General features: G+C 47.9%; 1 protein-coding gene across 4 annotated transcripts in view; it reads right to left on the reverse strand.

Moving 5' to 3' along the window:
- Positions 1–6,792: 6,792 nt before the first annotated feature.
- The window catches only part of MPZL1 (myelin protein zero like 1), a 28,374-nt gene continuing 19,805 nt past the window's right edge, over positions 6,793–15,361 (reverse strand). For 3 of the 4 annotated variants that reach the window (XR_013991765.1, XM_081026548.1, XM_081026549.1), the window contains 2 exons: positions 14,755–14,857; positions 6,793–9,614 (listed from right to left, as the gene is read on the reverse strand). Coding sequence is in view for 3 of the 4 variants with exons in the window: in XM_081026548.1 (XP_080882674.1) it covers positions 9,513–9,614; positions 14,755–14,857 (205 nt within the window). In the remaining variant the exon portion in view is untranslated. The remainder of the gene's footprint in view (positions 9,615–14,754; positions 14,858–15,361) is intronic. The other variant, XM_081026550.1, reaches the window with a different exon arrangement.

The following is a 15,361-nucleotide window of genomic DNA, read 5'->3' on the forward strand; positions in this document are numbered from 1 at the left end:
ATGTGGGGACAGAGTCCCAGAGAGCAGTTTCTGGGCTCTCGGCCTCACATGGAAAGGTGCTGGCTCGGGTAGTAGATGGCCATCAGCTGTGACTAGTTGGCCGCCAGCTGTAACCAGTGAGCCACTGATATAGCCGCCGTGGCTACGCTAGCAGGCGCGGATGGAGGATTGTAGATTGCAGAGAGGCGGATTGCAGCCAGCAAGTGAGGTGGGTTGGCAGAAAAGCAGACAGCAGGTTGCGGATCGTGTCTCCAACCCAGCCGCCAGTGAGAATATAGAGGTATGACTCCCCTACCTATGGCTCCGTGGGTGTTCCTTTTTGGCCTCACCATGTCCTGCGTCCTTATGCGGGGAGCGGGAGCTGAGACCCCACATGACACCCTGGATAACAAACGGTGAATAAGAAAATCTGTATGGTGGTTACAGACGTGGGCCTGGGACCTCACTGGATTAACAATTGATAGATTTGTGTCCTTGAGCCAGTTATTTAACCGCCCTGTGTCTCCGTTTCCTCATTTATAAAATGGGAATGATAATAGTATCTACCTCATAAGGTTCACATGAGTTAATTCAGATAATGCACTCAGAATTCTGCTGAGGGAACAAATAGGCAATTAAAATACAGAACTATAAAGGGGACTGCTGGAGAACAAAGCGTAGAGGCATGCTCCTTAACGTGGCTTTAGAAGGTTCTAGAAAGCTTCCTGGAGGAAACAGGACGCGGTCAGGTGAAGACTTTCCAGGTTGGTTTGTGGCATGCAGTGCTGGAGAAGTTTTGGAGGCCGTCGAGAGCCTGGTCCTCACACTTGGTCTGGATGGGGAGGGGAGGTGTGTGTGATGGCATAGGTGGATCACTAGAGGCCTGTGGGCCAGGTGACTTCAGGGTTGGGACCTTAACCTGCCAGCACTACAGGAGTCACTGAGTGACTTTACTGAGGAGGGACCACATTTCTCTTTTAGAACAACCACCCCTTTGCGGAAAACGGATTGGAAGAGGGCTGGGCCAAGATGCAGGCTGGGAGATGGTTGCTGTTGCAAGCTTGGAATTACGAAGGCTGCAGTAAAGAAAGGGCAGTGGGGATAGAGATAAGGGCTTTGGTTTGAAAGATATGGGAGGAGGTAGGACATGCTGAAATCAGAAACTGGCTTGTCCAGGATGTTCCAGAGGAACAGACGTGCACAGCGAGGCCCAGGAAACTAAGGACGGAGATGTTTCAGCGCGCGCGTAGTTGCCATTCTCGATAAATGGATGGTCACATTCACTCCCCCTTCCCTCGGCCACTCAAACCCAGCCTTTCGACCCCACCTTCCCCGAGGATCACCTCCTCACAGCCCAGTTTGCCATCTCTGGTAATGGTACCACTCGTCCATTGCTCGTCATGATTCTTGTCTCTTCAACCCCCCAGCCTGTCATTATTTCCTGCCAGCGCCCCTTCACCTCCTTCCTAATGCCTCTCAGATCTCTGCTGCTGAAAACCCGGTTCCTGCATCTCTGACTGAGCTCTGCAGTCACCTCATAATTAATCTGTCCCTCAAATTCCGGTTTTCACCCTCCACCAACTGGCAGGGTCAGCTTGCTAAAATGCAAACCCCATTTGTCACCCCTCAAGGTAAAATCCTATTTGCCTTCAGGACATCCCAGTTTCCTAGCCTGGGACGTGCATCTTTAAGGGCCTGGCTCCCTGCTAAACCCAGGGCTGCAACCACCCTGGCCTCCCTCCCTCCCACCCTGAACCCCTGGGCTGGAAGGGCCTTTACCGGAGGCTTTGGAGTTTCTCCCAAGCAGCTTTCAAATGCTTCTGCCCCAAAGCACCTCCCCGCTGAATGCCATGGGCGGTTATGCCCCAGCTGTGTGTCTTTCCTCCTCCCAGCTGCGCTCACAGGGCTGCCTGGCACTGTTTGTTCGGGGCTGTCTCTGTCTGAGCTCCTCAAGGGCGGGGGCTCTGCCCCCTCAGCTTGGTGTCCCCAGCAGTGGCATGGGGTGAAGCATTAGAGGGTCCTCGACATGCTGTCTGGTCCACAGGTGCACCCTAGACCTGCGTGGTGTGTGGGACACAGAGTGAGTGACAGAGTATATATTCTCTACCCAGTCTGCGGGGGCCGCCCTTGTGAGGTGCACCCCCAATCCCATCCACCCACCTCCTTAGCGAGAGTAAAAAGGGGTGTGGGAGACGGTGTGAGCACGTGTGTGTGACCTGGCTCCTGCATGCCTACGCCAGCGCCATCCTAAAGAGCTTCGTGACAAAGGGAACGTCCCCTCTCTGCACTGTCCAGTGCCGTTACTGCGCACCTGAAAGGAGGATCTGAATTTTAAATTTGGTTTCATTTTCATTGAACTTCAATGGCGGCGTGCGGCCAGTGGCTACCACATAGGACGACAACGGTGCGATGACGGCAGTAACCTTAAAATGCCGCAGCAGAACCACTGGAGGTTGAAGGGGGACATTTCTATCTTAAAATTGTAATACTCAGTAACAAAAGATGGATACAAGTCATGTGCATACATTTTTTTGGCACCCCCGGTATAAGAGAAAACGTATCAGGCTAGATAGGCTACCCCGCTTCTGAATGCAATGTGACTCCAGGGTGCCTAACTAGTGTTTCATAATAAATTTACTGCTAATCTAACGCTCCATCACCCATCGGCCGGGCGGCTTCCCATTTTCTGTCCTTTTTCCTGGCAGCCCTTCACCTCCACAGAAATAGACTGCAGTTTGCAGTGACTTTAACGTTTCCTTGCTTACATGAAGGAGGCGTGAAGTGTGGCCCCGGAAGAGCCATCATCTAAAAGCTTGAAATGAATTGAAATCGACATAAAATTGACGGCAGGAACCCACACCTTCCACTTTCTCCTGTGGGATTTTTTAGAGAGGATATGGAAGGAAGCCAGTCATTTCCAGCCAAGTGCTAGTTCTGCTGCGAAGTTACTTCACCTCTCTCCCTTGGGCTTTTCCCTCTCTTGCTCAACGTCAATGAGTCAACATTAAATCATCAGCTCAGCCTTCTCTCCCCGACTCTGATGTGTCCTGAGGTGCCCCGTGTCAGAGGGACACCCAACACTGCAGCGCTGTTTCGTATCCTGGGTTCAGCTTCCTGGGCTAAAGGACCCAAAGCGGGACGGCACTGCTGGCAGCCAGCACCCATGTGTTCCGCGGAGGTTTTACTTTCTTTTAGACGGAGATCTTGCAGCAAGCTACTCAGCAATGTTTCCCCCTCTGTCAGAGCAATGTCCTTCAGCCATGGCTTACATGGAAAGAAAAAGACTGGGCTTGTACTGGGGTAGGCACCTCCAGGCAATCACGAACAAGCCCTCTGGGCTTCTGCTGGGTCAGCGAGAGCAAGGACGGGGTTTCGCAAAATGTTCTGCATTCCTCTGGGCTCGTTATACATTCTAAGAGATGCCCTGCAAAATAGATGTAGACTTTACATTTCTTTTTAATCTAGTTGAAAGAAACTCTGTGATTTAGAAAAATAATAATAACCATTCAAAGGCAGAGCAAGCACTGAGAATGGATCTAGATTCCAAACTTGGCGTCCTAGGAGTCCTTCCGTATTGGAAAGGGACGCCTCAAGTCCTACGCCAACAGGCCTTCTCTTCGTGGGGGTGGCCCACGCCCACAGTGGAGCAGTGATCCAGGTACCCACGCCCAAAAGTACTTAATGCCCCGAAGCGCTTGGAAACAGTGCATGTGTCAGCCGCGCAGCACTGGGGGCAGGGCTGCGAAGCCAGTGTGAGAAGACTAGAGCTGCCAGACTTCCTCTTCCCAGATGTGGGGCGATCGCCCTTCCTTCCTCAGATTCTCGAACCCCAAAGGCCAGCTCCACAGGCCCACAATGAAGGAACAGACGGCCAATCAAATCGCAACCCTGGGCCAAGAAGGGACAATGGTTTCACATCCTGTTTGCAGGAGGAAATAGAAGCTGGAAACAGCAGTTCCCCGGGGACCCCCCCCCCAACATCAGCTTGAAAGATTTGGGTTTCCTTCCTTGTAAACATAGCCGGGCCTCCAGCAGGTGCCTTCCGCCTCTGGCCCCCAGTTGCTTTTCTCACAACCCAAGACCCAGTCTGACAGGAGAGCAGCGGCTCTTCGGCCAGTTCCCAATGACGGCGGTGGCTTTAGGAAGGCTGTGAGGAGCAGAGGTGGGTTTGACAGCCGCTGTCACCACCCCCAGACATTAGACCCCATTTCCAAGGGGCCAGGAGGCTAGTCTCATCCTTTTCCGGCAGCTGCAAATGATTTGCTTTTGGCTCTTTTTGTTTCTTTCACAGTTCATAAGGACAAATGATAATTGCCGCATCACTTGTGACAGGCAAGCACAACACAACTGGAAACAACCTGGGTCCTCGGAAACTCAGAAATGCTTTCGAGTTTCATGGCCCATGTACACAAGGGAAGGCCTGTCGGAGTTCATAGGCCCTGTTTCTCCTGTCGCTGGCGGGATGCTAAGGGGAGAAACAAACCACAAAGCACCGTTTTGTTTGTAAAACACCCAAGACAGCTTTACTAGAACCACGTTTCACTCCTGATCTGAAGCAGCCATTTTTGTAAAATGCCATTTTTTTGAGACAAGGGGAAATTTGAGTGTGAACTGGGTAGTCGATGGAATCAAAAAACTATTTTCAAAAATGTTTCTGTTACATGGCACAAGACGTTATATACCCTTACATAGGAAAATGCCCATATAGGGGCCAGCCCAGTGGCTCAGGCGGTTAGAGCTCCGTGCTCCTAACGCCGAAGGCTGCCGGTTCGATTCCCACATGGGCCAGTGGGCTCTCAACCACAAGGTTGCGAGTCCCGCAAGGGATGGTGGGCTGTGCCCCCTGCAACTAGCAACGGCAACTGGACCTGGAGCTGAGCTGCGCCCTCCACAACTAAGACTGAAAGGACAACAACTTGAAGCTGAACGGCACCCTCCACAACTAAGATTGAAAGGACAACAACTTGACTTGGAAAAAAGTCCTGGAAGTACACACTGTTCCCCAATAAAGTTCTGTTCCCCTTCCCCAATTAAAAAAAAAAAAAATCTTTAAAAAGAAAAAAAAGAAAAAAAAAGAAAATACCCATATAGCTTTTTTCAAGATGCACACAAAGAATGACTTGGGGAAGTTTTAAAAGAACTCAGACAAAGAGGAAAAAGGAAAAAAGGATGGATGAAGTAACTGAGGCTGGGTATGTGGAGGTTGATTTCACTATTCTCTCTTCTCTTGTGCTTGTTTAAAATACTTCCTAACAACAAATCTGGAATATACAGGACAACAGAGTGTATGTGTTTGTGTGTGGGGGGACCCACCATAAAAGCCGGTGGTCAGTCCCTAACCTCTCCTCCCTGCCAGTGCTGCTTTCCCTGTTGGGAGGCTGAAGTCATTGGTTCTTCAATGCGATAGCACTGGCGTCCCCCAGAGAGCTGAGGAAGTCTGGGGCTTTAAGAGGTAGGAGTAGCTGAGGCTTCCTCTTGCATGGTGCTGAGCCAGCTCACTCGGCCTGCAGCCGCCCTCAGCGCATATGTATTGGGTTGGCATGTTCCCCATGCAGTTTGGGAACCAGAGCCCCAGCAGCAGGAGGAAACTCCCCAATACTTAGCTCTAGCTTGGGAGGAACCATAAAGACACGAGAACCCACAGATCCCATGACTACTGCCCTTGTGTGCCGGGGGAAGGGGGAGCTCTTCTCTGCGCTTATTGCCAAATCCCCAGTATGGATGAGATCCACTCCGTAGGAGGCCCAGCCAGCTGGAGGTCTCTCCTACTCAAGAAAGCAAGTCATGCAAGCCAGAAGTTTGGTGTGAATCCACAGTAATTTACAAAATTAGCAAATCACTGGAAAACATCAATGCTTTATTAGGAAGGTGTGGTGACAGCTCTCAACAGATTGTCACCTATTGACCTGAGCTTGTGTCTCTGTCTCTGCATAGCCACCTCCTCACCTCACCCTACCCAGCTCCTGAGGCCAACGGAGAAAGTGCATTTCAGGCACAGGACCTTTGCTTGAGTAAGGAGGCACTTAGTTCTCTTTGCTGAGGTGAAGAGCAAGGCCCTGGGTCCGACAGCGCCGGGGCCAGCCTGGCCTCTGGACACTGGCCGAGTGACCTTGGGCATGTCACGTACCCGAAGCCTGACACTGCCTTTCTGACAGGGGTTGAGATCAGAACAACTAGTGCTCACTCACAGTGCCGTACGGAGTAGGACGTGCAAAGTGCCCGGGACACCAGCATTCAGTCGCTGCCAGTCACTACTGTTAGGTCACCGTCTGTCATTCCCACTGTGGCAAGCTCCGGTGTCTTGTTCATTCTGTTTTCTTCCGCTTAGCCGTGCCTGGCACACGGCAGTTCTCAGTACAGGTTTGTTGAATGGGCGGGTCCACCCACCCGGTCCACATATACCGGGCACCTGCTGAGTGCCAGGTACTATTCTACACACAAGGGACGGGGCCGTGAACAAGGAGCGAGGCCCAGGCCTCTGGGTGCTTATGTCCTCGTGGGGAAAACAGCCGCACATGAACAGGAACCAGACGGAGGAAAACGGAGCAGGGCTCAGGGCGCAGGGAGAGCTGGGCGGGCTGACGCTGCTCTCGTATTTATCGCAAAGGCCTGTCTGAGAAGCGGACATTTCGGCAGAGCCTTATAGGATGTGAGGGGTAAATATGTACAGAATGTGTGCTCCCAGCAGAGGGGCCGCGGAGCCTGAGGTGGCGCGTGTTTTGTGCTCCAGGCGAGCAAGGAGGCTGCAGCGGGAAGGAAAAGGCTTTTAACTCTTTTCCTACTTGTTCCAAATGAGCACACAACACAATTCAGTAACTGAAAAAGATGTATTCAAATATTCACAAAAGTACAACAATTGAAAAAGGAAACAAAAACAATGAACTTGATGTTTCTTCCCTAGCTGGATACGTTTCCACTGAAAAACTGCAGGTAGTTTGGAATTTTCTCTGGTAGGTGCCGCCGTACAAAAATCACGTGTAATTTTAAGGTCTCCTTCTACCACTGATAAGACATGGGAAGGGCAGCTCTGCCATTAAGAAGCATCCCCACTGTTGCCATCTGTTGCCAGGGACAGGAAGGGAGGGCCAAGGGAGAAAGGGCCCAAAGACGCACTGGAGGTGCTGAGAGGTGAGGGGAAGCCCTGGCCAAGGACAAGTGTGAGCGAGTCCCCTCACGTAAGCCTGTCCCAGACCCAGAGCAGGAGGCTGGCGAGGGGCGGGGAGCAGATCCCTGCAGAATACCGACGCTGGCTGAGGGAGTCAGGGGGTCTGGTTGCGTGGGGAGGTCATAGGGAGGTCAGTCGTGAAGCAGGGGAAGGAGGCGGCCTGTGGGCGCTGAGGGAACAAGGGCCACAGGTGCCATCAGAGGGAGAGCTGGCGGTGCTCTGGGTGACAGCTCTCCGTCCTTGCAACAAAAGACGGAATTAGGGCTCTTGCTATCAGGAGGCATTAGGAATGTAGTTTATTCACAGGGCCCGCTGAGAAAGGAGAAGGCCCCTTTTTCTCTGTAAAAAAAAACGACTGTAAGGACACATGACACACAGAACAGCACATACCTTCTCTCGACAGCACGTGTGCTGTCTACCTTAGAAAGAGCCGTGCGATTTCAGTGGCAAAGGCTCCCCAAGAGTACTGCTTGCTGTCTTGACTACAGTTTAGAGAACTGTGACAACCCAACACCCTGCCCTGCCCTCCCCAGCACCCACAAGAGGTCTTCTGAAGGCTGCAGGAGAGTTTTAGGAGGCAGCGTGGGCCCCTGTGCGGACATATCTGTGTGGGGCAGGCGCTCTGCATCCATCGCCCGCGGGGCCCAAGGGCCCCCGACAGTGAGAGGCCCAGAGCTGGCGGAGTTCCTCCCTGCCACACACAGCGTAGGCCACACACGCCCCAGCTTCAGGAGATGGTCGGGGGGTGTGATTCCAGAACCCGTGCCTGGTGTGCGTTGTCAGTGGACTGTCCACTGGAGCATTCTGGGAAGAACAACCAATAGAGCCTCAGAAAATAAAAGACCGCACGCCGTCTGGGAGAGCTAAGTTTTGAAGCGCGCATGCCCTCTCTCTATCGCCTCACGGCACCGTTAAGTCAAATCCTGCTTTATTCCCTTAGGAATTCTCTTAGAAGTCAGCCTTCAGAGTCCCCCACAAAGATGAAACGGAAGCTGCTCAGGTGGGCCTCAAACTAAAGGGGAGAGAAACCAACACTGCCCCTTCCCCAAAGCTGTTCAGTGACTGCGGGCTTGCAGATCAGTTTAAATGGACAACAAAATTCTTTTCCAACAAAATCATCCAGGAAATGGAGGAATAACAAGCACAAGTGTTTAAGGCGCTCCATCACGGGTCTGAGACGGGGTGATGGGGAGTCGCTGGGAGAAAATGAGTGATTGGGGAGGATATCCAAATTGTCTTGATTTTCCCTCATCCCGTTAGTCAATTTCATCAATGGGTGGGGGAGAAGTGGGGGCAAAAGAGAAAACAACCCAAACAGGAATAGAGAAGAGACGCCCACAGGAGAAGTACGAGCCCTACTTGCAGAACTCAACAGTCCGGATGTCTGTAAGCTCAGACTCCTTGAGGCTCCACGACGCCCGGTCTGCGGCTGCTTCCCGCTGGAAGCACGGCTGAAGCTTCACAGAGAACAGGCTTTGCATGGGCTCTGGGATGCTGTACACTGGCTGCCTAATTATCCCCCATCTGCTTCCTTAGAAGGAAATGGAGCCCCTCTCCTTTGGCTGGACGGGGAAGGATTTCGGCAAAGAATATGACTGACACCTTTTCCTTTCCACGTGGTACAGTCTCAAGCACGGCCCGAGTTTTCTACTTCAATTACATGTAAATGGTATTGACCGAGAAGTACCGTGAAAGAAGTGACCTCTGGCATGGAACGTGCGCTAACCTTGCTATGATGAATCCACCCACTGATAGGATACAGGGTGGAGCGCTAAAGTCCATCTGCACAACATACAAAGCAAAAAACTGCTCTGTGTTTTAGAGAGAAAAACATCAACAAAAACTTCTCACTTGGTCTCCACGGGGCAGAGCTAATGGATGTTTCTGAAAACTGCCACCAAACAGGCGGTGCTGACAGGGTGGATATGCTCCCATCACAGAACCTCCTCCATTCTCCAGCTACAATAAATGCTAAGACTAGTTAAGCCCTTAGATAAAAAGGCCATGTCTGCTGAAACACTAAAAGATCTGCTACCGTCTCCATTAAGGCAAACCATGTCTAAACGATGGGGATAGGACTGGTGCTTAATTTTCCCAACTGTAAGTGACCCTGAACGCAAGTACAAAAACAGCAAGACAATTTACATATGTGTAGAATCATACCACCTTTTCATCATGCAACACTGGCTTCTCACATCCAAAGATTAAATAGAATATTTATACATATCCTTTATACACATCTCTTTCTCCCTCCAGGAATAAACATTGTGCCCAGGTCTCCAAGGCCACACATGGTTATGGGCTACGTTTCTGCATGAGAGTCCAGTTTGAATTGGTTTCTTGCTTGGGATAGGCTCTGGGTCTTCTCTCAGTTTTTCCGGATGTCTGCATACACCACAGACTCTGACTTGTTAATCTTGTCACTGTGATGTCCTCCAGAGTGGTCTAATTGTGCATATATGACTGGGCCCTGCAGAAAAAAAAGTCGAATTAGAAGTTTGGAACAATGGATGGTCCCTTCAGGTGCCAAGGGACCAGGAGAGCCAAGGACGATTGGCTGTCTGGGAGCAGAGCGAGTCCTCTGAGCAGAGGCTTGGGGTTCAAACATCGGGGTTCAGACAGGTGCTTGTATACTATGACCTTATAGTTCCTTCCAACCCAGAGATTCTAAAACTGCAAACAGCAACAAGAAAAACAAAACAGCCCTGGTGTTAGAAGTTCAATATGGCCCAAAGCCAACTTGTCTCCCCATCCTGGGCCACTCTCTTTGAGAAGTCTAATATTGTGCTTGCTTTTCAACTTTGGAATCATAAACTCAGTAGCCAAAAGCATGTGGTTTCTAATAAACATGCTTATCCCAGCCAGGAGCCCCGCAGCCCGCATCTTGTAGCGTGAGGTAGGATCCGGCTCCTCAGCTTCTCCAGGGGGGACAGACCCAGCTCTGAGGGCTTTATCCAATGGGGCGTCTAAGGAGTGGGATTAGAAAACTAACACCCAGGCTGTACCCATCTGAACACCCGTGTCTTCGGAAGCATGGTAGCACTGGGGGCATCAGCCGTGTGGCCTCAGGCATGTTTGTCACCCGCTAAGCAGTAGTTTCTTTGTCTTTAAAACAGCAGTTAATAAAGCAGGGTGTGACAGGTAGCACTGAATATACATTAGCCATGGTTATCAGGAGCGTCTTTTTATGCTTATACGCCTTAAATTACAGGTAACTCATCAAAAGACCAAGGAGCCACTCTCAGTGTGTTTGTCTGTCTCTGATGCTCATACGTCTGTCGTGGCTGATAGAACAGATCGCACTGTTAGTACTGAATCAAACAGAGACCCTCTACATTCATTTCAGAAAGCCGCAAGTTAAATGGAAACCTAAAAGGAAAATAAGAAGTTAAAAAAAACCATTTTCTACTACAGTTGACCCTTGAACAACACGAGTTTGAATGGCACGGGTTCACTTATATGAGGATTTTTTGTCAATAAATATATTAGAAAAATGTTTGGAGATGTGTGACTATTTGAAAAAAAACTCACTGATGAACTGTGTATCGTAGAAATATTGAAAAAAAAGAAAAAGTTATGTCATGAATGCATGAAAACATGTGTAGACAGTAGTCTGTTATATTATTTACTACCATAAAATATACACAATCATATACAGTAGGCTATTAGTAATTCAGTTGTGGGGGAGTCAAAAGTTATACCTGGATTTTCGACTGCACAGTGTTGGCACCCCTGACCCCCTAGGTGTTCAAGGGTCAACTGTACTAGGGACAGAATGAAAACAAAGTGTTCTCTAGTAAGTTAACTGATCCCCGGTTACAGTCACTTCCAAGAATAGGACAGACCCTGAAATTAAATTATGTAACTTCTACATCTCAACGCCAAGCTGGTGTTATATTGCAGATGCTGAAAAAGGACAAGTTGACATAATGGTTGAATTACTTCTCACTGACCTCCAGAAAATGCTACACAGTCAGGCCTGGGCAGGACCCTGGGGGTTTACTCTGAGGAGAACGAGCCAGTCTCCGACTAGGGACAGCAAGGTGAGGCGTCAGCCCTGAAAACAAGGTGGGCAAGTCCCACTTCCTGAACAGCGAGCCCTCCTCTCTCTTCTGCTCAACTCCCAAGCAGGAAATCAAAGGATTCCTTTCCAGAGAAATCAACCAACCTGAGAGAAAAGACCCCCAGCAACTCACATTTAGAGACGCTCCAATAGAAGCCAGCACTTTATACAAACAGTGGAACCCACTACCCAGTAACCTTTCTACACAAAGAGCTTCTTAAATGTGAATGGAGAACCAAGGAGAGTTGGGCATTTGAGGAAAGCATCTAAGACAGAAAGACAGAAATTTATAAGAGCAAAAAAGGGAATTCAAAAGAAACAGCAAAAGCAAGTAACAGAAGAAAACATTTAAAAAAAAAAAAACCCACACATACAAAACAGAAGAAAAAGTGATATGCTCAAAGATACAGCAATGCATCCATGAAAACAAGGATAGGATATCTTAATCTGAAAATAAGAAATAGGTCTTGAAAAAAAAGACAGCAGGAATTAAATACTCAATAAAAGTTGGAATATAAAGTTGCAGAAATTTTCTAGAAAGCAGAACAAAACCTGCAAAAGAGAAAAAAAGAAAACTAAAGGATTGGTGTGTGAGATGTTCCAACTCTTAATGGGAATTTCCAAGAGAGAGAACAGAAAATGCAAGGAGGAAAATGTCCAAAGAGTAAGGGAAGAAAATACCCTAAAACTGAAGGACATAGCTTTCGGATTGAAAGAACCCACTGAGTAGTCAACACAGTGAATAAAAACAGACCCACAATTTTATGAAAGTTCAGAACACAAAGAATAAAAACCATTCTAAGGAAAGGGGAACAGAGCCGGTCCCACACAAAGGCGCAGGAATCAGTATCAACTTAGCATTGGAAGCTAGAAAAGTTAGCAATGCCTAAAAATGCTGAAGAAAAATGATTTCCAACCTGGAATCCTACCCACCCAGATTATGAATCAAGCTCGAGGGAGAATGAAAACAATTTTAGACAGGCTGAAAACAAATGTATTATCTTACAGTGTTGGAGGTCAGAGATCTGAAGGCCAGAAGGGCTGGGGGGATAAAGAACTAAATTCTCATTTTCCTAATACGGAGTCAATAAATAATATCTAAAACTAAAACTAAAACAACATCTAGAAGTAGCAATATAATACAATTATTTAGAAATATAAAGATAAACACCAGAAGAAATGGCTAAAAGAATGGAAAAGTGTTTGGCTGTTAGTTCTTTAAATTTATTTTCTCACTCCCCTCTCTTTCCTTTCCTTCTCAGACTCCAGTCAGGTTGCTTGATATTGTCCACTGGCTTACTACTGCAGCTCCGTTCATTTTCCCCAGACTTTCTCTTCATGCTTCATTTTGGATAGTTTTTGTTTTTTTTAAATTTATTGGGGTGACATTTGTTAGTAAAATTACATAGATTTCAGGTGTACAATTCTGTATTACATCATCCATAAATCCCATTGTGTGTTCACCACCCAGAGTCAGTTCTCCTTCCATCACCATGTATTTGTGGATAGTTTCTATTGCTGTCTTCAAGTTTACTGATCTTTTCTTCTGTAGAATCTAATCCATTGTTTATGCCATTCAATTTTTTTCCAGTTCTAGGAATTCCATTTTGGCCTTTTTCATATTTCTAATTCTCTCCTCTTTATGTCAAGCTTTCCTTTATATCCTTCAGTTTCTTTGTAAGATTTATAATACTTTTTTTAAAGTCCTTGTCTGTGAATTCCATCATCTCTGTCATTCCTTGGTTTGTTTCTATTGATTGATTTTCTCCTGGTTATATATTTTATGCTCCTGCTTCTTTGTATGCACAGTAATTTTCGATTGATGCTAGAGATGTGAATTTTACATTGTTGGGTGCCAGATTTTGTTGTATTCTTGTAAGGAGTGTTGGATTTTTTGTTCTGGCACGCAGCTAAAATACTTCTAGATTAATTTTATTATTTAAAGGCTTCCTTTTATTGAAAGCTTTGTTATGGTGGGTCCATAGTGTCCACATCCTGGTACTAACTTAGCCCCATTACTAAGGCATCATTTTGAGGACCCCAAACAATACCCAGTATATCAAGAGGTTTCTCCACTGTGGATTTTAGGAATACCAACTGTGTGAGCTCCAGGCCTGGTACAAACTACTGCTTTTCAGGTGGTTCTTCCTCCGTGTGTGCAGCTTCTTCTCTGGGACTCTGGTACCTCGTAAATCCCAGTCACCTTGGCCTCCCCAAACGCTGACTTCTGCCTCCTTAACTCAGTGAGACAACTGAGCGTTGTCTCTGTTTCCCATCCTGGCACTGCAGACTGGAACATGTCGCAAAGCAGTCACTGGGGTTCCCCCGGTTGGTTTCCTTTTGCTCAGGCACCACAGTGCTGCATACACAACCTGATTTTCAGTGTCCAACAACCATCTTTTTTCTCTCTCTAGTTTGTTTCCAACACATGAGCAACGCCCATACATAGCACTTCAAGGGCAGAAGAAAGTGTTCCCAAGGCTTCCATAGATGTGACATCTGTCTGCAACTCTCATGGCTTTTTCCACAACCCCCTTCCCACTCACAGTCCAAATGAGTGCCCTGAGGTATCTGAAAGACACTATTTAATCAGAGAGACCAAGACAGAGATAGAGACAGACAGACAGACAGAACAGGAATAAGTGGTGAGCCTGGTGAGGTGCCAGACAGCGTGCTGTCTGAGCCCCAGAGCTGTTGCTCCCTGACTACGAGCTTTGACAAATGCATCATCACAGTGCCAGTTTCCTCACCACACATAAAAACCGTGGAGTGAGCCTATGGGTACTTCTTTCACAAAACACTGTTATTTTCTTTTCTTCCTCTTAAATCCATCTTCCCCCACAAAGCACCTCCTTGGGACAAAGAAATGACAAGCCAAATTCCTTAGAATGCTTTCCACCCCCGAAGAAGAGAACGGTACTGAGCTATGGCATTTCTGCCATGCCACAATTAGAGTTGCGTAGCATAGCCACAACCACCTTTAGCCACGATGCTAGAGTGTGCTGCGTTCCAAATAAAAGTTACTTGTCTTCGGTGCTTTCTACCAGAAGTAGACACCAAAACCTCTCCTCGTTCATCAAGCCAATCATCCAGCTAAATGCTTCTAGAGAAGCCGTACAAAATCATTTTTGTTTTATGATCAATACCCATATCAACTTTTCCCCACTAATTCCTTGTCTCATAAAGCACCTCAAGATGGAATCTAGTTCACTGGATTTATTTCCCTGAGCGGTTAAAGAAGAATCTTTTACATCTGACAAAGCCACCTCCTATTCCACATGCGCCAAAGCAGCCACATTATGAGTAAACAGTGTTGGTGGTGGTTTAGTGGAAAGCTTTACTCAGGTCAGACTCTTCTCCACATACTTTCGTGTGGTCCTCCTGAAAAAGCTCTTTACATCCCTCTGTCTCTCTCTGTTTCCATCTGTCTATCTGTCTCTCCCTCTTTCTGTGTCACGGCTCAGTATTCTTTCCGGTGCCCAGGAAAGTGACACAGCCCCCAGCTTCAGAGCATGGCACGGTGGGCAGAACCGCAGTCAGCCGTTACCTGGTGAGATCCAGAAGGCAGGCTCTTTACTAGACCCTCTGTGTCGGAGGGGGACTTCCGTGGAGCCTGCTTAATCGGTGACACACTCTCTGATGTGCTGCAGCTGATAAGTTGGCAATTTGGAGAACAAATGTAAAAAACAATTTCTTTTAAATAAGTGGAAACAAACAGAAATGCAAGTGATGACAAGCTAAAGCGGCAGATGTATAAAAACAAAACACAACAAAACAATGGGCATCAAAACAATCACATATCTTGAAACAGGGTTCTATCCCTGACCTTTAGTCACTGCTGGGGGAGACACCGGGGAGGTGTAAGCTCCTTGCCCAGTTCACAATAATGATGTCTGCTGGCTGGGATTCCGGCTAGCATTTATCCTTGGGTGCTTTGTCTTTTTCCCCTGCCATCAACCAACCCTCCTTAGGGACGAAGGTTTAAGGGAGCAAGCTATACCTTCTTGATGGTAATTCACTTTTGTGGTCATCAACTACATCCTCGGAATGTATTTCAAAAATTACAGATACACACCCAGGGTCATAGCCTTGACCATCTCATTCCTTCCAGTCCCTAGTTCCCCACATTTTGTTTCCCCTGCAGAGTGCCATGT

This window comes from Rhinolophus hipposideros (assembly GCF_964194185.1).
Source record: "Rhinolophus hipposideros genome assembly, chromosome: 19".
In the NCBI taxonomy this organism is placed as follows: Eukaryota; Metazoa; Chordata; class Mammalia; order Chiroptera; family Rhinolophidae; genus Rhinolophus; species Rhinolophus hipposideros.